At 45.4% G+C, this 26,414-nt stretch overlaps 1 protein-coding gene across 2 annotated transcripts; it reads right to left on the bottom strand.

The window, feature by feature from the left end:
• cpm (carboxypeptidase M) lies at positions 1–26,402 on the bottom strand. 2 transcript variants are annotated; one of them, XM_038782251.1, is made up of 9 exons: positions 26,298–26,402; positions 25,765–25,978; positions 24,970–25,067; positions 21,203–21,375; positions 18,862–19,046; positions 14,978–15,133; positions 9,931–10,083; positions 6,883–7,031; positions 1–591 (listed from the first exon to the last, which is right to left on the bottom strand). In XM_038782251.1, exons 2-9 carry the CDS (start codon positions 25,949–25,951, stop codon positions 484–486), a joined length of 1,209 nt encoding a protein of 402 aa, XP_038638179.1. In that variant the 5' UTR covers positions 25,952–25,978; positions 26,298–26,402; the 3' UTR covers positions 1–483. The 2 variants fall into 2 exon arrangements, with proteins under 2 accessions (XP_038638179.1, XP_038638178.1); XM_038782250.1 differs by lacking the exon at positions 26,298–26,402 and adding an exon at positions 26,109–26,253.
• Between the last annotated feature and the right edge of the window lie 12 nt (positions 26,403–26,414).

Below are 26,414 nucleotides of genomic sequence, written 5' to 3'. Positions count from 1 at the left end.
GCTGGTAGTTTATTTGGTGATAACTATAAAGGAGCCCGAGGTGGAGTTATGAGTAGACGGCGATGTCACATTTACAAAGAATCAGTCAATTAAGCAAAAAAGATTCAAACATTTTTAAAGTTCTGTGATTAAAATAAAGGTGAGTGATTTGAAAACATTTTCTGAACATCATTGTAATAAAAATTTTCATTCTGTTTCGGATTAATGAGACCGATCCAAAAAAACATTTTACATTTACCTGTATGACCATACAATTTTTTACACGTGTGTTTACACAAATAGATGTTTTCCTGTGGGGAGAATTGCTGCCTACATTTATCAATGGGACGTGCTAGGCTTAGTTCACTTTTCCTGCTCCTTTCTTACGCTGCACCCCAGCTCTTACTTCAGCATTTCTGGAGCATTGGAGTGTTTAAAATCAGTCAGTCCTAATACAAATCCATGTTCCATACTAGATCAAAGATTGTCCAATTTTTCAAGTGCTTATTTTGATTTCTGAAGTACAATGTCATAAACTACAGCAGTATATTGGTTTATAGTGTCAAACACATCCACTGTCTTGTTCATAGGATCAAATCCTTCTGCCTCGACCTATAGGAAAACAAAATATGAAGCACAATAAGTCACTGAATTACTAAACCCAGAAATGCTCAGACCAGTCTTAATCGAGTTAATGCTGTCTTGCCCAATGTCAATGTGTGGACACAGTGACGTTGGCTGTCTAAGAATAGGAAGTCTTGCTGTATTTGAATGGCAAACATAATTAATAATTCTGAAAGCCCCTCCATATTTTTTTGTGATCACCAAAGTTAGGAATGTTAACCCTGGAAACTAAATGTTTGCTAGCCTGGCTGCCCACTAGCAGCATAAAACAGCGTTCTTCAAACTTTTTTTCCGGGGACCCATTTTTACCAACCGGACAACCTTCGCGACCCACGTCGGCCAACCTTCGCGACCCACGCCGGCCAATCTTCGCGACCCACGCCGGCCGACCTGCGCGACCCACCATTTTCTCTTACCCTGGGCAGGATTGCCCGACCCCCCGCTGGGTCGGAGAATCGCCGGGGGCCGGCGTCAATCCCGCCCCCGCCGTGTCCCTAAGTCTCCAGCACCAGAGATTCGGCGTAGGCGGGAATCGCGCCGCGCCGGTTGGCGGGCCCCACCCCCACCCCCCCGGCGATTCTCTGGCCCGCAATGGGCCAAAGTCCCGCCGCTGTCATGCCTCTCCCGCCGGCATAGATTAAACCACCTACCTTACCGGCGAGACCAAGCAGCGCGGACGGGCTCTGGGGTCCCAGGGGGGACGTGGGGCGATCTGGCCCCGGGGGGTGCCCCCACGGTGGCCTGACTCGTGATCAGGGCCTGTGCCGTGCAGCGAAGACTATTGCGAAGGCGGAAGTGACCCCCTCCCCTGCACATGCACGGGAATGACGTCAGCAGTCGCTGACGCTCTGGCGCATGCGCGAACTCCCGCCGGCTGGAGAAGTCCCATCGGCCCCGGCTGCCAACCACTCCGGCGCGGGCCTAGCTCCTCGATGTTAGGGCTTGGCCCCTAAAGGTGCGGTCCGACACTGGAGTGGTTCACGCCACTCCATCACGCTGAGACCCCCCGCACCGGCGGGTAGGGGAGAATCCCGGCACCTGTTTGCTGCTGACAAAAATAGAGGAAATGGTTTTGGGTCCCTTTGGCCCTCATACACGCTCCTCCAATGGAACCTGTTGGATGGTGAAGCCTTCCGGTGTCGGAAAGTATGGAGTCTCCATCTGTCCAAAGTTCTGAATTTTTTCCTGTAAAATTTTATCAAATAACCCCCCCCTCAAACTTGAATAAAATAAATGAAAAAAATGAATAAACCCCCCCAAACTTGTAAAAAAAATTAAATGAATAAAATAAATGAATAAAAACCACTGCAGAACTTGTAAAACAAAAAGCTGCAACCGTTTAAAAATATTGTGCTTGCACTGCGCATGTGTGCCCGATTCGTCCGCGCATGCGCAATAGAACATAGAACATAGAACAGTACAGCACAGAACAGGCCCTTGATGTTGTGCCGAGCAATGATCACCCTACTCAAACCCACGTATCCACCCTATACCCATAACCCAACACTGGCATAAAACAGTTGGAAGTTCGGCGGCATTGATGAAGAGAACAGTGTTCTCTATTTGAATAGACGTTGTAATCCCAACATCATATTAACATCCTTTACGGAATATGTCTGATCTTTACATATCCTACATCAGCCATGCTTGAATGCTTCTGCGTAAATTGCCAATTTTGTTTAGCCTTATAGGTTTTATGGAGCTTTGGCCCATGCTCACTGCAATTGCTTTGAGTTTCTCACATTTATTTCATGTCAGGTCATTCTAGTCGACAGACAGAAACAACCTTAATCCCAGTATCATAGAATCCCTATAGTACAGAAGGAGGCCATTCAGCCCATCGAGTCTGCATCGACCCTTTGAAGGGACACCCTACCTGGGTCCACTCCCCCCGCCAACCTGTAACCCCACCTACCCTTTGAGCACTAAGGGACAATTTACCATGGCCAATCCACCTAACCTTTGGATTGTGGGAGGAAACCGGAGCACCGGGAGGAAACCCACGCTGAAACGGGGAGAAAGTGCAAACCCCACACAGACAGACACGCAAGACCGGAACTTAACCCGGGTCCCTGGCGCTCTGAGGCAACAGTGCTAACCACTGTGCAACCGTGCCATTAGTCTGGACTGGCCCAAAAGCAACACATGAAAAACATATTGTGATAACTCCCCTCCCCCACTTAAAGCCAAGGTGATCACCAAATATCCAACTGGCAAAAACTGCTATAAATTCAGTTTATAAAAATGTGGAAATATAACATTTGTTTGAATTTAGAGAGATCAGTGTTGGTGCCATTCAAGCTTTTTTTTGTGAAGTAACTATTATTTTTCAACTTTTCGTCTTTTAGCCATCCCTACATCACATAAGCTCCTGATAAACAAGAAATGGCAGGAATCCCCCATAACTGGATGTCAAGGGGTTCACATGAGCAGCTAGGAGTGACTCCAGTTTCAGCCAGCAACCATCCCCATGCCAACCCCAGTGGAGATTCCCAATGATGGCCAACTTATTCTTCATTGGAGGAAGAGAAGAAATTAATGTGCAAAGATTCTGTCTCCTGTCTCCAACCTGCCATTAATATTGGCAAATAACTTCAAATAGGTCACCTGATTGGTTCATTATGGATGGGCCAAATTTAAATAGCCAATGGAAAAAAGGTGGGGAGTCGCACTTTGATAAATATATGTATATATATAGTTCTTAGATTGATTTTTGTGACTAAAAAATTAATTTTTATTGTGTTATAGGGCAGCACAGTGACGCAATGGTTAGCACAGCAGCCTCACAGCACCGAGGTCCCAGGTTCGATCCCGGCTCTGGGTCACTGTCCGTGTGGAGTTTGCACATTCTCCCCGTGTTTATGTGGGTTTCGCACCCACAACCCAAAGACGTGCATGGAAGGTGGATTGGCCACGCTAAATTGCCCCTTAATTGGACAAAATGAATTTGGTACTCTAAAATGAAAAGAAAAACATTTATTGCGTTATTTCCCAACAGTTAATTTTTAAACTATTAAAACATTGTTGCATTTGATAATGAAAACTGGTTGCATGCGTTAATTAATGTCAAAATATGAGGGCAGCACGGTGGCGCAGTGGGTTAGCACTGCAGCCTCACGGCGACGAGGTCCCAGGTTCGATCCCGGCTCTGGGTCACTGTCCATGGGGAGTTTGCACATTCTCCCCGTGTCTGCGTGGGTTTCGCCCCCACAACCCAAAGATGTGCAGAGTAGGTGGATTGGCCACGCTAAATTGCCCATTAATTGGAAAAAATGAATTGGGTACTCTAAATTTTTTTTAAAAAATTAATGTCAAAATATAAGGAGAAAAAAAACATTAAAGTGTAAGAAACCAAAGAATACATTCCAAGTGGTGGCACGGTGGTGCAGTGGTTAGTACTGTTGCCTAAGGCGCTGAGTTCCCGGGTTCGATCCCGGCCCCAGGTCACTGTCTGTGGGGAGTTACATTCTCCCCATGTCTGCGTGGGTCTCACCCCCACAACTAAAGATGTGCAGGTTAGGTGGATTGGCCCCGCTAAATTGGCCCTTAATCGGAAAAATAATAATTGGGTACTCTAAATTAAAAAAAAACATTCCAAGTCTCAAAACAGCAAGTTAATCCTAAAGAACAGCTCAGAGTTTTGGAGCAGATATTACAAAAATAGGCTTGTCCGTGGGTGGTGGTGGCATAGTGGTATTGTCACTGGACTAGTAATCTAAGACCCAGGGTATGCTCTGGGAACCCGGGTTCAAAAACCACCACGGCAGATAATGAAATTTGAATTCAACAACAAAGAAAATCTGGAATTAAAAGTCAAATGGCTGTCATAAAAACCCATCCGGTTCACTCATGTTCTTTAGGGAAGGAAATCTGCCATCCTTACCTTGTCTGGCCTACACACACATCCAGATCCACAGCAATATCGTTGACACTTGATGCTCTATGAAATGCACTAACGGGCAATAAATGCTGGTCCAGCCAGTGAAGCCCACATCCCATGAATGAATAATAAGAAAAGTTCCATAGTTTTTTGGATTGGAAACATATTCCAGATATTGCATTCAAATTTCTAATCTGCCCTTTCAAGCACATGATATCCTGTGCCTGTTGCCTCCTTAGACCATCAGCTCAGTGGGCTAGACAGCTGGCTTGTGATGCAGAATAAGGCCGGCAGCGCGAGTTCAATTCCCGTACCAGCTTACCCAAACAGGCGCCGGAATGTGGCGACGAGGGGCTTTTCACAGTAACTTCATACTTGTTAAGGTTGTTAAGATCATTTGACTTATTGCAAATAAGTCACTCAAATGTGTGGTCAAGAGCAAGACAATATGATCTGCGGAGTTTTCAGTAAGGAGACTCACATTAAATTTGAGAGCGCTCTATACATATATATATGTGTATATTATATATATATATATATATAGATGTACTGGGAAAATAATGCAGGAAAAAGCCGCAATACTCAACTGAGGGGCTGGTTTAGCTCACTGGGCTAAACCACTGGCTTTTAAAGCAGACCAAGCAGGCCAGCAGCACGGTTCGATTCCCGTACCAGCCTCCCCGGACAGGCGCCGGAATGTGGCGACTAGGGGCTTTTCACAGTAACTTCATTGAAGCCTACTTGTGACAATAAGCGATTTTCAATTTCATTATACTTCTCATTTGCATTCTGGTTTCCTTTCTGGCCATAATCTTTCAGTCTTCGCTGAGGAGGTGGCAGAGGACAGGAGAATTGCAAAGGTTTTTGCCCATGTTCAAAAAAGGTTGCAAGATTAAGCCTAGCAATTACAAAGCAATCAGTCTAACATCGGGAGTGGGAGACTTCTGGAAACAATTATTCTGGATCGAATTAAAGAATAGTCACATGGAAAAAGGTGGGTTCATTAGGAAGAGCCCGCATGGATTTCTTAAGAGCAAATCATGTTTCACTAACTTGCTGGAATTTGTTTGAAGTGGTAGAGTCGATAAGGGTAATGCTGTTGATGCAGTGTACATGGACTTCAAAAAGACATTCAATAGAGTGCTGCACAGCGGACTTGTGAAAAAAGTAGGGATAGTCGCAATATGGATACAAAATTGGCGGAGTAATAGAAAATAGAGTAATGGTCAATAGATATTTTTCGGCTGGAAGAAGGTTTGTTGTGATGTTCCCCAGGGGGTCAGTATTGGGACCCTTGCTTTTATTGATATATATTCATGATCTAGACCTTGGTGTGCAGGGTTATGAGGAGAAGGCAGGAAAATGGCACTAAATCATAATGCTCATTTGGAGAGCCAGTGCAGACCCGATGGGCCAAATTACATTCTTCTATGCCAAAACAATTCTGTGATACTACTTTGCCCTATTTCTCACTCCCGTCCCTTTCTGCTTTTAGCTGGGGACTTTTGTTTATGGATTTGCCATTTCTTTACTTACTCATTATTGGCTCTTAATGCTTCATACTTTTAAGGTCTTTCCGCTATCTCTCATCAGCAAAATCAAACTCTAAAAGAGTTAAAATGTTAGGAGGGTTCTTTCTCCCTAGCTATGTCTCCTTCCACGTCGCAATTTGCAAAATGAACAAGCACACTGGTAGTTATCCAGGATACATAGAAGGGACTTTAGATGTGATTCTGCTATTGGGTAGCACTTGCTGAGCAATCCTCAGTGCGCCAATAGCTACACTTACAGCCAATTTAAGATAATCAGTCAAACGCATTATATGGCTCACGAAGCTTGCTAGAAGCGACGTACATTCATACACGTTGACCCATTCTCTGAAAACGTACACATTGACCCATTCTCTGAAAACAGAAGGGATATGTTCAAGCCTTGCGGCTTTTTTGAATTACCCAGCAGCTTGAGGCGCTATTAGTTTCCTGTTGCTTTCTCCATGTCAATGCCTCAGCCAATCAGGCTGACTTGCCAACCAATCAGCACCCTTTCCTCCTGTGGTATATAAATCATTGTGATGCTTTGAAATTTGGCACTCTGGCATTTGTCCTGGCAATTATGAGATTAACCCTGTCTCTCTTTTCAGCAATATGACAGTTTCATTTGATGAATGAGGACAGCTGTAAACCTTCAAGTGTGTGGATGAATTGATCTATTCTTAACACCTTAGTCTGCCTCCATTTTGACCATTATATATATACCCACGCACACAGCCACAAACAAAACAAATTTTATGAAGCTGTGGTTTTAAGGACCCAATGCACTGACAGGTTTCAAAATATATATAAGTTCCTAAACCCTTTTATGGTAGGAAATCCAACACAAACATCTCCCCCATGCCTTACCTCAAGAACATACTCCCCAGGTACTAGAAGCCTGTAGTATTCTCCCAGAGAATTGGTTTGGAATGGGATAAGATTACTCCTGCCAAAAATGTTTACAGTTGCTTTGGAAATAGGATTTCCCTTATCATCCAGAACTCTGCCCTTTAATCCTGGAAAATAAATGTGAAGTGAATTACCATTTATAAATTGCTCAAACCTAGTCATCTGTTGTGTAAACCTCAAGTCTAACAACTGAGCATTTAAAGAGACATCTCTAATTTCAGACTCTCATTTCTAAACTATAGCTTTCACATTTCTGAAACATTGAAGTGGTGGAAAAATGGGGAGAATTTTATTGCAGATGAGCAGAGTGAGGGGCTTAGTGTGAATGCACGCCAGGATGTAGGTGGATGTGCCACTGTGCACACCATCTCGAACCTGCTTCGCTCATTAAATTGCTTTTGGCATTGAGTCTATGAGCAAGGCATCACGTATCTCTGCTGCTCTTCATGGGAAAACTCCAGCTAACACCACCTTTGTTTCATTGCAGGCTTCTTCCTCCGGGCATGGGGGAAGAGTATTTCCTCATGGACTTCTACAGCATCCGGTAGCAAGTCCAGGGAGGAATCACGAAAATGAGGGACAGCTTTTCAATGTCTGCTCCCAACCCCAAACTCCATCAAGTTGGATGTTTGGGGTATCCGTTCAAATACTGGAGTTGAGATCACCTCTTGCAGATGATCATCATCATACCTGCTCATTCTAATTGGTCAGGAAACCCAGAAATGTTATGGCAATACAGTGCTTAGTTTAAAAAGGCACTGTTAGACAATAGTGCACTTTCAGTTTCCCACGCTCCCCATGAACATTGCCAGGTTAAAACCCATCTACAATGTTGGTTATTAAAGAGATTTTGAAAAAAGCAAATTTTTTAAAAATCAATAGAAAAACATTATATCATCCAAACTGAACACTGGAGATTTGACATTGTAGTCGGTAGGCATGCTTTTATCAAAAGAAATCCCTCTCTACAGCTTTTAATTGAAGGATCAAATCTATCAGAAGTAAACAGTATTAACACCTCCATTAAAAGAGAATCATGGAATGGTTACAAGGAGGCGATTCGACCTATCAGATCTGTGCTAGCTTCTCTGCTGACCAACACCGACTCCTGGGGAATTCCAATATTAAACCTTCCAGCCCAATAAGGAACCAGTAGACAACTACACTCTGTTTCCTGTCACTCAACCAATTTTGTACCCATGTTGCTACCGTCCCTTTTATTCCAGGAGCTCTAATTTTGCTCATGGGTCTGCTGTTATCAAATGCCATTTGTAAAGTGAAGCGGGCAAGAGTGGGATTTGATATTAGCAACCCAAATCTTTACTCATCCAATTGTTGGCAACAACCTTCTTAAAAACAATTTGACCCCTAGAACTGGCAATCTATAAAGATGGCCAAATGTTAACAAAAGTACAAATAAAACCATTTACTCCTGATTTGGTAGTTAATTGGACGTGCAGCGCTCTGGAAAGGCACAATATAAATGCAAGTTTTTACATTTTTTGTTTCATAGAATTTACAGTGCAGAAGGAGGCCATTCGGCCCATCGAGTCTGCACCGGCTCTTGGAACGGGCCCCCTACCTCCACCCTATCCCCATAACCCACTAACCCCACCTAACACTAAGGGCAATTTGGACCCTGAGGGCAATTTAGCCTGGCCAATCCACCTAACCTGCACATCTTTGGACTGTGGGAGGAAACCGGAGCACCCGGAGGAAACCCACGCACACACGGGGAGAACGTGCAGACTCCACACAGACAGTGACCCAAGCCGAGAATCGAACCTGGGCCCCTGGAGCTGTGAAGTATTTGTGCTAACCACTGTGCTACCGTGCTGCCCTCCTCCTCGTTTTACCTCCTCTTTTTCTGACAATTTTTTAAAAATCCCCCATATTGGGATAACACCTCTGAAATTACTTTGTAGATATTATTTAAAAATTAGCTGGATTACTGTATGGTCCGCATAAGTTCAGTGCAATATATTTCAACAGGTGACAAGAGTCCTCTAATAGGTTGCGATAGTTTTCAATTGTCCCAATTGAGATGCAGCACCAATTTCCAGTTAAGGAAAAGAAAGACAACGTGCCTTCCGAGAGAGATTGGAGTTAAAGTGGATTGAAGGCTGGAACCACACTGATAGTTTGTCTGCCCTGTAACAAAAAAGATCTTACTATTTTTTTGTATTGGTGTGCCTTACGCCAACTGCTAAAATGTCAAGGATGGACTGATCAATGGCTCATAATCGGATGCTACTGATTTATATTGGATGCAACAAATTCCACACTCGTGCTCGTTGCTCCAGACTGGAGTCAGGGTAATTGAGGTAGATTTTTGTCATCACCGCCTGTATCAATGTATCATCTGCACCCAGTAGAAAATCAGGCAAGGACAATCACAAGCCCATCACTGGTTTTCCTTCTGTGGAGCGTCCATTTTATTTCCTGAATATGACACCAACAGTTCATAGAATTCCTACAGTGCAGAGGGAGGCCATTCGGCCCATTGAGTTTGGGTCGAACATCCGAACGAGCACCTAATGCAGGCCCACACCCCTGCCTTATCCCTGTAACCCCGCAATCGCACCAGGCTCAATTTTAGTCACTCCCCCATGGATGGCCGTTCATTCAGCTGCCATGCGCCCAAACTCTGGAATTCCCTCCCTAAACCTCGCTGCCTCGCCACCTTTCTCTTACGACGCTCCTTAAAACTTTGACCAAGTCAACTGTCCTGAAGTGGCTCCATGCCAAAAACCTTTGATTGGACTTGTGAAGCCCCTTGGGCTATTTTGGGTTAATGGCACTATAATTAGCACAAGTCAATGTTGTTTTCATCCCTGAACACACCCGTGGGAAGTTAATTCCCAAAGCGGCCACTTTGACCACAGCTTTCCACCCATTGAAGTCCGTAGATGAAAAAATCATTTTCCAATGGGAGATACTAGTGAAAGCCATGTTTAGAAAACTTCCCCCACAAGTTTTAAGATGCACAGAAATGTATACATGTACCTAAATGGACTTGCTGGATAAAGAGGATGAGTGGAACTTTGTTCTGTTCCCAAAAGTGTGGCAGTTGTGCTGCAGTTGGGTACTTGCAACAAGACAGTTCTAACGTCAGCTCAAAGCACTGGCCCCACACATAATTGTAGTCTTGCATACCACCTAGTGAGAGATATTGAAAATTGTCAGACAGAAGTATCTGAAGCCTAGACATATGCTAAATCTTCATATGAAAATTTCTTTGCACAGGCATTCCACATACGCTCTGCACACATAGTCATATCTGATCCAGCTCAGCTAGCGTGTTATAAGATGTGATATCTACACGGCAACTGGTAATATTAAAACATTAAATTGATAGAGAGCTCAGAGTAATATTTTTGGATTTAGTTGTGATTTTTAAAAAAAACAAAATGAGGGATCTTAACTTTCTCCCTTTAGATTCAATGTCTGCATCAAACACTCTCAAATCACATTTACCACAGATACATGTTTTGGGGGTATCACCTTACACTTTCTAACTCTTCACTGTGCCAGTACTTCCATTCTTGACACTGGTTTGGGCTTTGTGTAAGGCTCCTAAATAGGTGCCAAATGTTGTAGGCTTAGGAAGATTTTAGCAGAGAAATGGTTCTTGAAATGACACAGTATTGCAGCAAAGGAACAGGCCATTTAGCCCAACAGTTTTAGAACAGTGCTTATGCTCCAGGTGAGCTTCCTCCTACCTATTCCATCTCACCCTATCCGCATATCAATGTTATTCAGTGTTAAGTGAATTATCAATTCACTTATAATCCTTGTACAAGTTTCAAACACCGAGTCGATAGCACGTCGCTTCAAAATTGATTAGAATGTGAGAAATAGGAGCAAGAGCAGACCATTCAGCCCTTCAATCCGGCTCTCCCATTCACTGAGATCATGGCTACATCAATTTCATTTTCCTACTCTATCACCATAGCTCTTACTATATATTGGTACCCAAAAGTATATTGATTTCAGGATTGAAAGAGAAATCTGTTGTGTTGGGATGGGCTTTTCTTAATCCAATGTCTTAATCTTCATGTAGACTGGACCAATCATATTGGAAAAGCTGGTATAGAAGGTATGTTTGCAGAATATTTTCATGACAGTTTCCTGGAGCCAATATTGTAGAACCAACTAGGGTTAAAGCTATTTTGGATCTAGTATTGTAATGACGCAGGATTAATTAGTAATATCAGAGTAAAAGGGAAATAGTGATCATAATACATTGAATACCATGCTAAGTCTGAAAGTGACATATTCCAATTACAAACAAGAATTGTAAATATAAACAATCACAGAATTGATACAGTGCAGAAAGGGGCCATTTGGCCCACCGTGTCTGCACTGGCTCGCCAAATTAACATTTTAACTTAGTGCCATTCCGTGCCTTTTCCACGTGCCCCTTCATATTGCTTCTATTCAAGTAATCACCTAATGCTCATTTGAGTACCTCGATTGAAATTGCCTCCACCATACTTCCAGAACTGAACCACTCGTTGTATGAAAACGTTTTTTCTCACAGCACATTTGCTTCTTTTTCTTAAATCTGTGCCCTCTCGTTCGTGGCCCTTTTACGAGGGTGAACAGTTTCTCCCCTCACGATTTTGAACATCTCTATCAAATCGGCTCTCAGCCTTCTTTCCAAGGAGAACAGTCCCAACCTCTCTAATCTATCCTCTAATGTTTCTCATCCCTGTAACCCGCAAGCCAGGTGACCCTCCTTGGCTGCGGTACCCTTAAAGGGACAATCACCACCATCATCACAGTTATCTTGCAAATACAGCAAGCAATCAGCAAGACAAATAACATGTTGACCTTTATTGCAAAAGGATTGAAGTACAGGAAAATTTGATGCGCCTGAAATATTGCCTTAAAGATTTGGTCTCCCTGTTTAACAAAGGATATACTTACATTGGAGGTGATGCAGCAAAAGTTCACAGATTTCTCCCTGGGATATTCTTATTGTCCAGTGATAAGAGGCAGAGTAAATTGGGCCTATATTCTCTCGGGTTTAGAAGAAAGAGAAGTGATCTCATTGAATCACATAAGATTCTGCAGGGTGTTGACGGGGTAGATGCTGAAAGGTTGTTTCCCCTGACTGGGGAATCTAGAACACGGAGGCACATTCTGCGGTTTAGGGGTCAATCCTTTTGGATGGATATGAAGCAAAATTCCTTCACTCAGAGGGTTTTGAATCTTTGGAATTCTCTACCCCACAGAGTGTGGATGCTCTATCATTTACTTTATTTAAGGTTGGGATGGAGAGATATTTGGTCTCTGAGAAACCCAAGTGATATGGGGAGTGGTTGAGAAAGTGGAGTTGGCCCAAGATCAGCCACAATCATAATAAATGGCCCGTATTGTCTGCACCTGTTCCTATGTCTTGTGTTCTTGGATATACTTATATACCCCACCTTTCGGGGATACAGACTTGCTAAGATTCGCAACTATGAATGAAGATGTTTCTCCTCAGCTCCGTCCTAAATGGCTGTGTCTTATCCTGAGGCTGTGACTTCCTAGTTCTAGACGCCCTCGCCAGGAGAAACAGCTTTTCAGCATCTACTCTTATCAAAATTTCAAATCTGGTCACCTCTCCGGTTTCTAAAATCCAGCGAACATTGGCCCATTCTGCTCAACTTTTCCTTATCGGCCAACACTCTCATCCAAGGAACCAAACACTTGTAATAAAAGCTAACATACCATGGGTGCGATTCTCCGGTTCCCAGTCCGGGTGGGAGAATTGTGGGAGGGCCGAGCAACTCATTTCACGCCCCCCTGGCGCTCCCCGTGATTCTTCCATCCCCTGCTCAGAAGAATCGGCGCTCGCCGTTTTTCACGGCGACCGGTGATTTTCCGACCCGGATGGGCCGAGCGGCCTGCCGTTTGCGACCGTTTCACGATGGCGGCAACCACACCTGGTTGCTGCCATTGTGAACATGGGCGCCAAAGGCCCGTTTGAAGCTTGTGGGGGGCGGAGAGGAGATTGAGCACCACGGCCGTGCTCGGGAGGGGACAGGCCCGCGATCGGTGCCCACCGATCGTCGGGCCGGCGTCTCAAAGGGACGCTCTCTTTCCCCTCCACCGCCCCGCAAGATCAAGCCGCCACGTCTTGCGGGGCAGCGGAGGGGAAGACGGCCACCGCGCATGCGCGGGTTTGAGCCGTCAGCCGTCGTGACGTCAGCCGTGCATGCGTCACATAGGCGCCGCCATCGCGTCATTTTCGGCGCGCCGCCTTGACGCAAGTCAAGGCCCGGTGGCCGAGAATAACGGAGCACCGCTCCTAGCCCCCCGGGTGGAGGTGAATACGGTGAGAGAAGCGGCCTCCGAGGCCGTCGTGAAACTCGGCCGAGTTCACAACGGCCTTCCCGATTTTTCCCGGGAGCAGAGAATTCCGCCCCATTTGCTTTCCTAATTGCTTGCTACATCTTCATTTTAACTTTCTGTGATCCATTTCCAACCAAATCTAAATCCTTTGGAATACCACGTAAAAAAAAACTGCTTTTCCATTCTTCCAACCAAAATGGATAGTTTCATAAGTCCCCGTAGTATTCTCTACTGTCATCTTTTTACCCAATCACTAAACTGGCTTACATTCTTTTGCAGCTTCTTTGCGACCTCATGTGATATTGGGCTGACTGGATTTATTGTTCCCCATTTCGGCCAACATCTTTCGAGCCACCTCTTCAAACCCAAGCATGCGGGTGGTCAGATCCAGCGGAATTATCGTCTTTTAGTTTTCTTCCTTTCACCATCACTTTTTCTTTATTTTTAAAAATAAATTTAAAGTACCCCATCCACCTAGCCTGCACGTCTTTGGGTTGTGGGGGCGAAACCCACGCAAACACGGGGAGAATGTGCAAACACCACATGGACAGTGACCCAGAGCCGGGATTGAACCTGGGACCTCAGCACCGTGAGGCAACCAGGCTAACCCACTGCCCCCACTTTTTCTTTATTATTAACCGCTTGACGTTCCACACTCCCTTTAAGCTTTAGTTCCCACAATTTCTGGTATGTGCTTTCTTTTTTGAGGGAGATGGAAGAGAAAAACCATGAAATGGCATCCCCCGTGCAAACTACAGAGGGAGCCCCAACCACCTCTCCAATCCAAAAATTGTCTTATGATATCATATTGGACCCCACTCGACAATGCCGGAGGTCTGATACGTACTTCTACAGTGAAAACAGATACAAGTGATTTCTTTACTTTCTCTGCCATTTCCTTATTCCCCATTATAACCTCTGTCTCTGCCTCTTAGAGACTTAAATTTCCTCATTAATTTTTTCCATTATATAAACACAATCTTTTTATATTTCTTGCGCATTTACTCGCATATTCCTATTTTTTACCCTCGTTATCAATTTCTTGACCATCCTTTGCTCATTTTTAAAACCTGGCTTTTTTTGGGGGGGCGACATCTTTTAACCTCATTACAATCTTTAACATTTGTAGTTCGTCACAGTTGCAGCACTTTTCCAATGGAAATTTTCTTCCTCAAGGGGAGGTATTTTCATTCTGTGCAAGATTTTGGGAGCCGAGGGACTATAATGTTGAGTGGAAGGATACAGGTTAATATCGCAGCCGCACACATCAGTGAGTTCAGGTCTTCTTTCTCTCACAGAATATAAATGAGTGAATTTGTCATCTTGCAGCTGGAAGCTAGATAGGCAGTCAGGTGTCCCCTCTGCTTGGCTTGGAAATGGCCAATAGTGTCTGGTTGGCACAAAGCGAGGAGAGAACAAATCACCATTAAAAAAAAATGGGGGAAATGAATGTGCGATAAAGGAAACTCAGAATAAAATAAGTGCATGCGATTCTGCATCTTGTATTGCAGCTTTTGTTTAAACCTTCCACCACATGACACTACTTAACATTAACATTGTGTAGTGCGAGTACTTCAGACTGCCTCAACGACATTAACTGCAAAACTTCAAAATGTGAAGACTTAAAGGTAATCAGAAATCTCCAAAGAGGGAACATGATGTTCCGCAGTCTGTAATACGAGCCAGTGTTCCGCATTTAGTGACTTGCCTGATATCCTGTACCATTTAGCTCCATTCGTCACACCATTCAGGAATTTCATCTTACACAAATTCCCTTTGTACATGCTTTTATGGTGAAAGGAAAACATCTTTGCCAAGTATCGGAACACATCATCATCAGGACTCCGGCTATAGTTGTTGCTACCTGAGCAAGACAACAAAGGTGAATTCTCAATAATATTCACTTCAGATTTTGGTTATGGCAGAAGTGAAACTTTATACAGAAATCCTTCCTAGATATCATAGAATTTACAGTGCAGAAGGAGGCCATTTGGCCCATCGAGTCTGCACCGGCTCTTGGAAAGAGCACCATACCCAAGGTCAACACCTCCACCCTATCCCCATAACCCAGTAACCCCACCCAACACTAAGGGCAATTAAAATTTTTTTTTTAAAAAATAAATTTAGATTACCCAATTATTTTTTCCAATTAAGGGGCAATTTAGCATGGCCAATCTACCTATCCTGCACATTTTTGGTTTGTGGGGGTGAAACCCACGCAGACACGGGGAGAATGTGCAAACTCCACACGGACAGTGACCCAGAGCCGGGATCGAACCTGGGACCTCAGCGCCGCGAGGCAGCTGTGCTAACCACTAGGCCACCGTGCTGCCCTACTAAGGGCAATTTTGGACACTCAGGGCAATTTACCATGGCCAATCCACCTAATCCTGCACATCTTTGGACTGTGGGAGGAAACCAGAGCACCCGGAGGAAACCCACGCACACACGGGGAGGATGTGCAGACTCCGCACAGACAGTGACCCAAGCCGGAATCGAACCTGGGACCCTGGAGCTGTAAAGCAATTGTGCTAGCCACAATACTACCGTGCTGCCCCTTCAGAATGGAAAATGATCCTATTTTGGCAAAAGGGCGCCATACACACAAACTCATTTAAAATACATATGAAAAAATATGAAAATCGCTTATTGTCACGAGTAGGCTTCAATGAAGTTACTGTGAAAAGCCCCTAGTCGCCACATTCCGGCACCTGTCCGGGGAGGCTGGTACGGGAATCGAACCGTGCTGCTGGCCTGCTTGGTCTGCTTTAAAAGCCAGCGATTTAGCCTACTCATGCTCAGTTAATTACTTCAACAGTAAAAGCATTATTCAATGTGATACCAAGGCAAATTGACTAGGAATATCTCAGGTCTAGTTTTGGTTGAGTAAGCTCATATCAATCAGACAGCAGTTAGAGTATTATGATCACTAATCACTCTCTAATGATGGGTGAAAATCTGCGAGGATTCCAGTTTCTGATCACCATTTAGCGAAGACCATGGAAAATGTGACTATGTTGTTGTGAATATCTAGTTCATAATTCATCAGTTAAAATCTCCGACAGTGGCATTGCCTGGACCACCGGTAGCGCACCCACGCCTGTGGGTTTCCCCAAGGCATGAGGTAGCCACAATGGGAAACCACATTGGCCAGCTGCCGGAACAGAGAATACCGCTGTTGGCCGGGGTGCATCGCGCCGGACTGGAGAATTCCACCCCTAATGTTTTAGAATAGGACTTATGGTTTGAGGAATTAAAGTTCCAACTGTAAATAAATGGGGACATCTGATTGCAAAACCAATAAGCAACCCAGAAGAACCCAATCATTACTGTGAAATCGAATGGGATTTTTGCATCTGAAAGGCTGTCAAGTGATTTGAAGCCCTTTCAAGTGTATTTGGCTTTCAAGGAACCCTCAGACATTTGTAACAGCCGCTGTTTTATCACTTATGTCTGAGGCAGCAGATGTTAGGGAAGGGTAAGTGGAAATACAGTGATCATTCACTGTACTGCCTGGATTGCTCTTCAGATTTCAGGCAGGGGTGACAGATGGGGTCTCTGCTGGGGGGGTCTAATAGGGGTGTCTGATGGGGATCTCTGATTGAAGGTCCAGAGGGGTGGGTCTGAGTGGGAGGGTCGAGTCACTGTCATGCGTGTGTGCTGTTGGAGGGGTGACTCGTTATTCCTGTGGGGGGCGAGGGGGAGAATGCTCCTCCTCGTCAGTGGGGGCGGTGGGGAGGGGGGGGTAGGATTAGCATTGTGGGAGGGAGGAGGGCCTGCGGCGGACCTTAGGATCAGGCCACCCCCTCAAAATGGTGGCCCAATATCGGGATCATGCGGAATCCGGCAAACTCTCCATCATGCGTATTATGTGCGTGGTTAGGGAGAGAAACTCGCACCTGGCTCCCAGCGCCAGTGGAGACCAGTATCGATGGTCGAGCCCTTAGGCGCGATTCTCCAGAAAAATGTCTAAGTTAATTTGTGGCGGGTTTTTCAGTTTCTCACCGCTATTCAATGGCACTTAGTCATTTATTTGAGCCCTGCGGAGTTTCTCACCAGTTGAAATGAAATTAAAATCGCTTATTGTCACGAGTAGGCTTCAATGAAGTTACTGTGAAAAGTCCCTAGTCGCCACATTCCGGCGCCTGTCCGGGGAGGCTGGTACGGGGATTGAACCGTGCTGCTGGCCTGCTTGGTCTACTTTAAAAGCCAGCGATTTAGCCCAGTGAGCTAAACCAGCCCCTAAGTTTAGCCCACACTTAGAATTTTTTCAGCATTGGGGAGCTGAACTCAGAGATTGAGCCGTCATTTTGAAAGGGTCCCCGATCTCTAAGTGAGTTTGTTGGTTCCCCATCCATGGGCAATGTCACCCTCCACACACATGGGCACAACCCCACACCCCTCCCAAGTGAGGACACCCTGCTATAGGGTTCTTGCACTGCCACCCAAGCAGTGCTCCTGCCAGTTTGTCAATGCCATTTGGGCACCGTGGCAGTGCCAAGGTGCCCATATTCCAGGGGAAAAGTCAGGGAGCCACCCTGCACTCACCCTGACCATCCAGTGGTCTCTGTTGGCCAAGGAGACCAATTACTTCAAATCTATGCATCCGTCCTTCCACATCCCATAACCTGCGGTTAATGACATCTCTGCTTAAAATAAATAGGTTCTTCCTATCCATTCTATCTCAGCCCCTCATGATTTTATGTGTTTGTTGTTACCTGCAACATTTTTGGCTCAAAATCACCAACAAGGAGTGGGATATTTTCAATGCAATCGGTTAAACTGCAAGAGATTTCATTGGGTTGAGGTTCTTTCAAATACACGATGATTGGTTCTGCAAAGGAGAGGGACCAATGGTCGTTCTTTCAGAAAGCAGCCACAGGCACAAATAATTGAATGGCCCCTTCTGACTCTAGAGGTGAGATTCAACTAAATGGGAACAAAGTCCGATAGAGAGTGCGTTTAGCCGCGTGTTTTCCAGCGCTCGCAGCGCCGATAAACACATGGCTATACAATGCCACTCACGGTAAATGAAGAGCCTCAGTGGGGAACGCGCAGTCGACGCCGCACATAGCCCCATTTTCTACACCGAGGAGCTCCGCTCACTGGAACCCCTCAGTGTAGCGAGAGATCGGGGCGCTATTTAAACCTAATCGCCGAGGTCCCCAGTCCCCTAACACCCACGCAGGGCACCCCTGGCCCCATCAGCAGCGCACAGAAAATGTCAGCATAACATCTTGGCAGTGCCAACCTGGCAGTGCCCCTGGCAGCTGACAGTGCCACCGAGGCACTTTGGCAGTGCCAGGCTGGCACCCAGGAGCCCCAGCCATGGTCCCAGGGTGCTCAGAAATTTAGAAGCTTAGAAATGTAGAAGCTTCACAACAGTGGCCAAACCCAAGGCTGGTGGTGATGGGATCAGCCATCAATCGCAATAATTTCCACAAGTTCACCAAGACTTCAGACTAAAAACACCTTACGTGAAAATCAAGTCATGAATCTGAGACCAGTGCAAACTGCAAAGTATGCATCGGGTGATGGGGACTAAATTTAATCCAGCTCAAACTATTTAAAATCTTAACATGAAAATCTCACCTAGGTTGTTATTATCATATGGATAAGCAGCCACTATCGCTCCTCCGTGGATACTAGCAGACAGCACAAACGACTCGCTATGAATCCACCTCATCACTGCCTCAGTTTCTGGCTCAAGTGATGAGTCTGTTCTTCCAAAAGGATCAGGAAAATTTCTATTTAAATCCATTTTATTACTGTTGTATCTGTAAACATATATAAAGCATAGGGATGTTGTAACAGGACTCCCTCGTGGTGATGAGCAGGGTTTTATAACATCTGGATCTATTATGCTGATGAGTCCTTTGGAAGAAAGGGAAACTGAATTGCTTCTCTTGACATATCTGGTTAATCTGCACGTTTTGAAAGGTCCACCCTTTTACTCATTGTAAAAGATCTCCAAACATATTAAAAAGAAATCAACAGGCTAATAAGTCGTCGGTTCATTATGTTAATATTTATTCACGGATTGTGTCGCTTGGCTGTCAATAAGGCTATTAAAGTAACCCACCTTGTGGAAACTGACCACCACATCCCCCTACTGGCATTTTTTACACTGCCAGTGCATCGCTGAGCTACTTTCGTAGTGACAGTTCCTTCGACGGAGCCACTGCAAGGTCTGTGCACAGCTAAACGGTGTGACACGAGTGTCAATAAACCTGTTAGCATGCATCCAGTGATAGCTGGGCCAGGTGGACGGAAGCCTTTTCGTAATAAGGCATCAGAAACAATGCAAATCTGACATTTTGCATTGGAATACAGGGCGCGATTCTCCGCCCCCCCCACGCCGAGTGGGAGAATAGCGGGAGGGCCTCCCGACATTTTTCACGCATTCCCGCTATTCACCCCCCCCCCCCCCCCCCCCCACGCCTGACCCACGCCACGAATCGGCGCTCGCTGTTTTTTACGGCGAGCGGCGATTCTCCGAGGCCGATGGGCCGAGCGGCCGGGCCTTCACGCCCGTTTCAACACGGCAGCAAACAACCTGCTCGCTGCTGTCGTGAAACGGGCGCCAGATGCCCGTTTGGGGCATCTAGAGGCCCGATTGGCACGGGAGCACCACGACTGTGCTCGGGAGGGGACAGGCCCGCGATCGGTGCCCACCAATCGTCGGGCCAGCGTCCAAAACAGACGCACTCTTTCCCCTCCGCCGCCCGGCAAGATCAAGCTGCCACGTCTTGCCGGGCGGCTGAGGAGAGACGCCAACTGCGCATGCGCGGGTTGGCGTTGTCCAACCTGCGCATGCGCAGCTGACGTCATCGGCCGCATCAGCCGCCGTGACGCTTGACATGCAGCCTTGATGACCGTCGTCAAGGCCGCACTGCCGTGACGCACGGGGCCGCGATCCTAGCCCCGCCTGGGGGGGAGAATCGGCCCCGGAAGTGGCTGTGAAGGCTGCCGTGGGTCACGGCCTGTCCCGCGGCAGCCTTTACGATTCTCCGCATTTGTGGAGAATCGCGCCCACAGTGTTCAATTCTGGTCGCCACACTACCAGACGGATGAAGAGGCTTTGAAGAGGGTACAGAAGAGTTTTACCAGGATGTTGCCTGGTATGGAGGGCATTAGCTATTAGGAGAGATTTGGTAAACTTAGTTTGTTCTCACTGGAACGACAGAGGTTGAGGGGCGACCTGATAGAAATCTACAAAATTATGAGGGGCATGGACAGAGTGGATAGTTAGCCGCTTATTCCCAGGGTGGAAGAGTCAACTACTAGGGGACATAGGTTTAATGTGCGAGGGGCAAAGTTCAGAGGAGATGTGCGAGGGAGGTTTTTTTACACAGAGGGTAGCGGATGCATGGAATGCGCTGGCCGGAGGAGGTGGTGGGAGCAGGGACTGCAGTGATGTTTAAGGGACATCTTGACAAATATATGAATAGGATGAGAATAGAGGGATACAGGCCCCGGAAGTGTAGAAGGTTTTCGGTTAGATGGGCAGCATGGTTGGCACAGGCATGGAGGGCTGAAGGGCCTGTTCCTGTGCTGTATTTTTCTTTGTTCTTTGTTCACTGGCATGGATTGATGAGGGAGGAAAATTCCGATGGATCCCTCGACATACAAAGCAGCAGAACATGAATTAAAAAGGTCTGAATGCAGCCCTAAATGCACTTACCTATATCTCCCTCTCAGGATGTGTTAAATGCTTTATTTAGTTATAACCATGGTGTAATGGGTTTCAATACTTTATTGGTGTTTGGCATTTTGTAGGGTCATGTCCAAATGTCATGTCAAGAAACTACAGCATCAATGGAGAAAATCTTTTTTATTATTCGGCAGTAAATTAGGTGCGGCTCAACTAAAATATGGGGGGGGGGAGAAGGATGAAGAAATAAATACCCTGGAACTGTAAATAAAGCCTTACCGTCCGTGGATCCCTGTGCACTTTCCGGCACTAGCCTTTTCAAACCCATCAGGATTCATCGAGGGCAGAATGTGAATTCTCATGCTGCCAACTAATCTGGTAATGTTCTTGTCGCGTCCATAACTCGTAACCAGGTGATCGATTAAATGCAGCAGAATCTCCCGGCCAATGGGCTGCACAAATCACAGCAATTAAAGCAACAGAGAAAAAAATAAAGTCAACCCTCTTCCTCCAGCCCAGCTTTCCAAATTTGGCGCATGGTTTCCAGGAAGGCACCATGCTCATTTCCCATCACTGGGTAAGGTGGTTGGCTGCTCAACCTTTTAACTCAGTTTTCCCCAGCGCCAACCAAAAAGGTTACAAATACATTTTTACACATTCGGCACCTCTCACCGGGATTTGCCACATTGCATGGGAGATAAAAGGTACAAAAGTACAACTTGGCTGCATGTCCAAGTGTGAAATTACTCTAGTAATCTATGGACCAGAAGCATTTGGGATATTTCTGACAACTTTGCAAGAGCAAAGCAAAATCTGTGAATATTACGGAAATTGAATGAGATTTGCTACCAATGTGAATTAGACTGCAGTCAAAAGGGTTATATTATGAGGACATAAATAAACGTGGTTTATTTTTCCTTGAGTTTGAAGGTAATAGCGGTGACAAAAATAATAATTGGGAGGGGGAGGCCAATAGGGTAGGTGGAAGTCTTATGGTGCCATGCGTAACATCCCCACCTTTGAGCCATTAACTCCAGGTTCGAGTCCCACCTCAGGACTTGATGGCCAAGAAAGGTACGTGTATAACACCACCAAACAGGTTGAGTGTTAACCTGCAAATCCTTCCAAACATGCCAATGCAGCACGGTAGCATGGTGGTTAGCATAAGTGCTTCACAGCTCCAGGGTCCCAGGTTCGATTCCCGGCTGGGTCACTGTCTGTGCGGAGTCTGCACGTCCTCCCCGTGTGTGCGTGGGTTTCCTCCGGGTGCTCCGGTTTCCTCCCACAGTCCAAAGATGTGCGGGTTAGGTGGATTGGCCATGCTAAATTGCCCGTAGTGTCCTAAAAAGTAAGGTTGGGGGGGGGGGGGGTTGTTGGGTTACGGGTATAGGGTGGATACGTGGGTTTGAGTAGGGTGATCATTGCTCGGCACAACATGGAGGGCCGAAGGGCCTGTTCTGTGCTGTACTGTTCTATGTTCGATGTTCAACCATGGCATGTTGTGGTGCGGTGCTCCGCAAGCTATGAGTCTCTGGCGACAGATCTGTTCCAGGATTAACTAGTTATGGAAACAGACGAAAGTCTGCCTCAGTGTACCACTAGGGGTGGGAAGAGAATTGGAATAGGGTAGGTGCAGTGAAACTATTCCCGCAGGTAGGGTGGGAAACCCAGAACAGAGAGACATTACCCTAACAGCGCCATTTCACACAAAGTGCACTGCAAATCAGGGACACTCTCCCTCCACAAAAAGCTGTGGATGTTGAGTCAATTGAAATTTTCAAGACTGGGACCAACAGAGTCCTTGAACAGCACAAAAAGAGGCTCTTCGGCCCATCATGTCTGCGCCAGCCTTCAGGCATCCATCTATCTATTCTAATCCCATTTTACAGCACTTGGTCAGTAGCCTGGTATGCTATGATGCTTCAAATGCTCATCAAAATGTTTCTTAAATGTTGAGAGGGTTCCTGCCTCTACCACCCTTTCAGGCAGCGAGTTCCAGATTCCCACCAGCCTCTGGGTGAAAAGGCTTTTCCTCAAATCCCCTCTAAATCTCCTGCCCCCTACCTTAAATCTATCCTCCGTGGTTAGTGATCCCTCTACTAAAAGGGAAAAATTCCTTCCTATCTACCCTCATAGTTTTGTACACCTCAAAGGTGTTGGAGCAAAGACAGATTCTCCACAAGATGACATTTTAACCCCTTCAATTAAATTGTGTTGCTATTTCAGGGGAATGCAGATCAGGTTGTGCAACACAAGCCAAGAAGCCAAGGGGGAATTTGAACGCCAAGCTGATGTGATGAAAATGGAGTTAGTTAACTCTAGAAATAAATATTTTGGGAGTCAGAGTTTCAATCAAGTTGCCTTGACAGTAACAAAATACATCAAGTCAATCTGGTACTTGATAAGGTGATCAGTATTTAGCAAATGAGCTGCAGGGTTCTGAACCACTGATGGATGGATTGACGCCTAACAATTGGGCCAGAGCAGTGGTGAGCAAAGTAAGTTGCAACCGGTCAAGGAACACAGGAAATCGCAGCAAGAGAAGACCATTCAGAGCATGCTCTGCCATTCAACTAGAGCGTGGCTGGTTTTCTACATCAGAGCTGTTTTCCCACAGTATCCATATACCTCTTGATGTCTAGAAATCTATCATTGTCCATCGTGCACATTCTCAAAAACCTGGCCTCCACAGCCCCCCGGGACAGATAATTCCAAAGACACTACCCTCTGAGTGAAGAACCCCTTCCCCACCTTAGCCCGAAATGGCCTGCTCCTTATTCTGAGGCTGTGTCCCCAGTTCCAGACCCCCCTCCCCCAGTCAGGGGAAACATGCTTCTTGCATCTACTCTGTCAAGTCATGTAGGAATTTTGCATGTTTCAATGAGATTACCCCTCATTCTTCTAAACTCTAGAGAATACAGGCCCAATCTCCTCAATCTCTCATCAAAGGTCAATCCCACCATCCCAGGAATTGGTCTAGTGAATCTTCACTGCACTCTCTGTATGGCAAGTATATCCTTCCTTAAGTAAGGAGACCAAACTGTACACAATACCCCAAGTGTGGTCTCACCAAGGCCTTGTAAATTTGCAACAAAACATTATTACACCTGTACTCAGATCCTCTGGCAATAAAGGCCAACATACCTAACTGCTTGTTGCACCTGAATGTTAGCTTTCATTGACTCAAGAACAGGTCCCGTTGGACATCAACACTTCCCAATCTCTCACCATTTAAGGAATACTCTGTATTTCTGTGAGATTGAGGATCGGGGGATTTCTGGGGATGGGGTGGGGGTGAAGGAGATTTGTCACAATTGCAGAGATTAGGGGTCCTAGGATGGCAGCTGCCCTGTTCATTTTGGTGGAGTCTTCTACTTCCACAAAATGATTCAACACTTACGTTGGGTTAGACCTTTTCAATACCACTGCCTATAAAAACCGTCCCTCCAAAAGATCACCAGTTGACCGTCACATCTTTGGACATTAAGGGGCAGTTTAGCATGGTCAATCCACCTAACCTGCACATCTTTGGACTGTGGGAGGAAACCCACGCAGACACGGGGAGAATATGCAAACTCCACACCCACACCGGAATCCCTGGCACGTTGAGGTAGCAGTGTTAACCACTGTGCCGCCCATATCATGCCTTTGGACCTCGATTTTCATATTAAAAGGAGCACAACATAAGAAACAAGCTTTGGATCTTTGGTGGTGAGCCCCTTTCAAATGGAGAAAGTTGCAATACTGGTGTTAACAGGGCTGAAATGTTAGCAAGCCAAGTTTGAGGGCATTGCCACTTTATTAACACCAGGTGAAGACAGTGAAGATTGACCTCAAGGAGCCCTGCCATATAAATTAATCAAATTTCTATTGTTTGGACTGATCTACTGCAATACATTCGTTTTTTTTTTAAAACAGCAGCATGACTTCTTATTCTCATTATTTTGAGCTAAGGATATTGCTGCAAGTCCTGGTGTCACCTTATTCCCTTAGCATGTCAATCATTAATAAACATGCCCTCCCATTCATTTTGAATTATGGTTTACCTCATTTCCATGGATATTTCCAATGCATTTAACCTCAGGGATGCCAACGCGATGTTCTCGTGGGGTTTCTCCAATTGCAACAGCCCATAGATTCCGTCCTAATGTGCAGGAGGTTACACAGACAAGTAAGAGGGAATGATTATATAGCTGTTATCGTTTCATAAAACTTTGAATGATATCGTTAACTGTAATGCTTGACTGAACTATAACGATAATTTGAATCGAGAGGTACAGTTTATTCTTTGAATAAAGTCTAGCCTACTTAATGAGCACCTTGTGACTTGTGACTGCATATTTTATATATAGTAAAAATCGGGAGCTATTTAATACATGATTCATCACTGACTTGAAACGGTAAATAATGTAACGAAAACCCATTTTCCAATTACAATTTGCACCATGGCAAATGGATGATTTCAGGTGCGAACCCAACTCTCGGATTGCACATTCAAAACCCAGTCGCACAGTATAATACCATGTACATTAAAAAAATAGAACATTTATACATCTTGCTAGAGGACAGCTTGGTGGTGCAGTGGTTAGCACTGTTCCCTCACTGCGCCGAGGTCCCAGGTTCGAGCCCGACTCTGGGTCACTACTCGTGTGGAGTTTGCACGTCGTCCCCCCCCCCCCCCCCCCCCCCCCTGTGTTTGCCTGGGTTTCACCCCCACAACCCAAAGATGTGCAGGGTAGGTGGATTGGACATGCTAAAAATTGCCCCTTAATTGAAAAAAATGAATTGGGTACACTAATTTAAAAAAAAGTACATCTTGCTGTTATTTATAAATACTCAACCTTCCACTGACTCCCCGATGCTGTAAACATAGGTAAGAGTTGAATAATTTGTTTGCAGATCCTGAAGATAAGCTTCCAGAGAAGTCATGTGATGGTACTTAAAGTCCAAAGCATAAGAGTACTGATGGAGCATAAATAAAATAAAACACACTGCGTACATCCAGTGTGCTTTTGCTCTGACTGTCATAAATGCGGGGCCTGAAGGAAAGCCAGCCTGTAAGACACAAGGTAAAATTTCCATTTCAAAATGATTTTCTCCACTTCTTTTGCACACATTTTGAAAGTTCGAGGAATCCTGCTGTCCAGATACACCACTTGTATATGAATTGCCATATTATCCTCACCAACATCAATTAAAATTACCAGCTGTACTCATGTCCATGTCACACAGTTCTCTATTCCCATGTTTTATGTTTTAAAATGTTGGTCAGAGACTGCCAGGCTACAAATATTCTGCACAGGGTCTTTCTTTCATTAAAATCTTTCTAAATATTTAGATTATATATATGCTTAAAAGAAACATGATTCTCTACCTCTCAGCAAAGACTCGAGTTTCGCAGCATGGGTGTGGAGAGCATTGTGACATTCTAAAGCGGTAATGAACACTGGCCATTGTCTACATTCATGATGTCACTAAAGTGGAACCTCGC

Source organism: Scyliorhinus canicula, chromosome 21 (genome assembly GCF_902713615.1).
Source record: "Scyliorhinus canicula chromosome 21, sScyCan1.1, whole genome shotgun sequence".
Classification (NCBI taxonomy): Eukaryota; Metazoa; Chordata; class Chondrichthyes; order Carcharhiniformes; family Scyliorhinidae; genus Scyliorhinus; species Scyliorhinus canicula.
This window is presented reverse-complemented; position numbering and strand designations above follow the sequence as displayed.

Excerpts from the sequence above, each read along its gene's own strand:
- cpm (XM_038782250.1), bottom strand. Across the intron at positions 19,047-21,202 it reads TGCACAGGGATCCACGGACG|ATACAACAGTAATAAAATGG; the intron begins GTAAGGCTTTAT and ends ATATGTTTACAG. Across the intron at positions 592-6,882 it reads CTGGGGAGTATGTTCTTGAG|GTCGAGGCAGAAGGATTTGA; the intron begins GTAAGGCATGGG and ends GTTTTCCTATAG.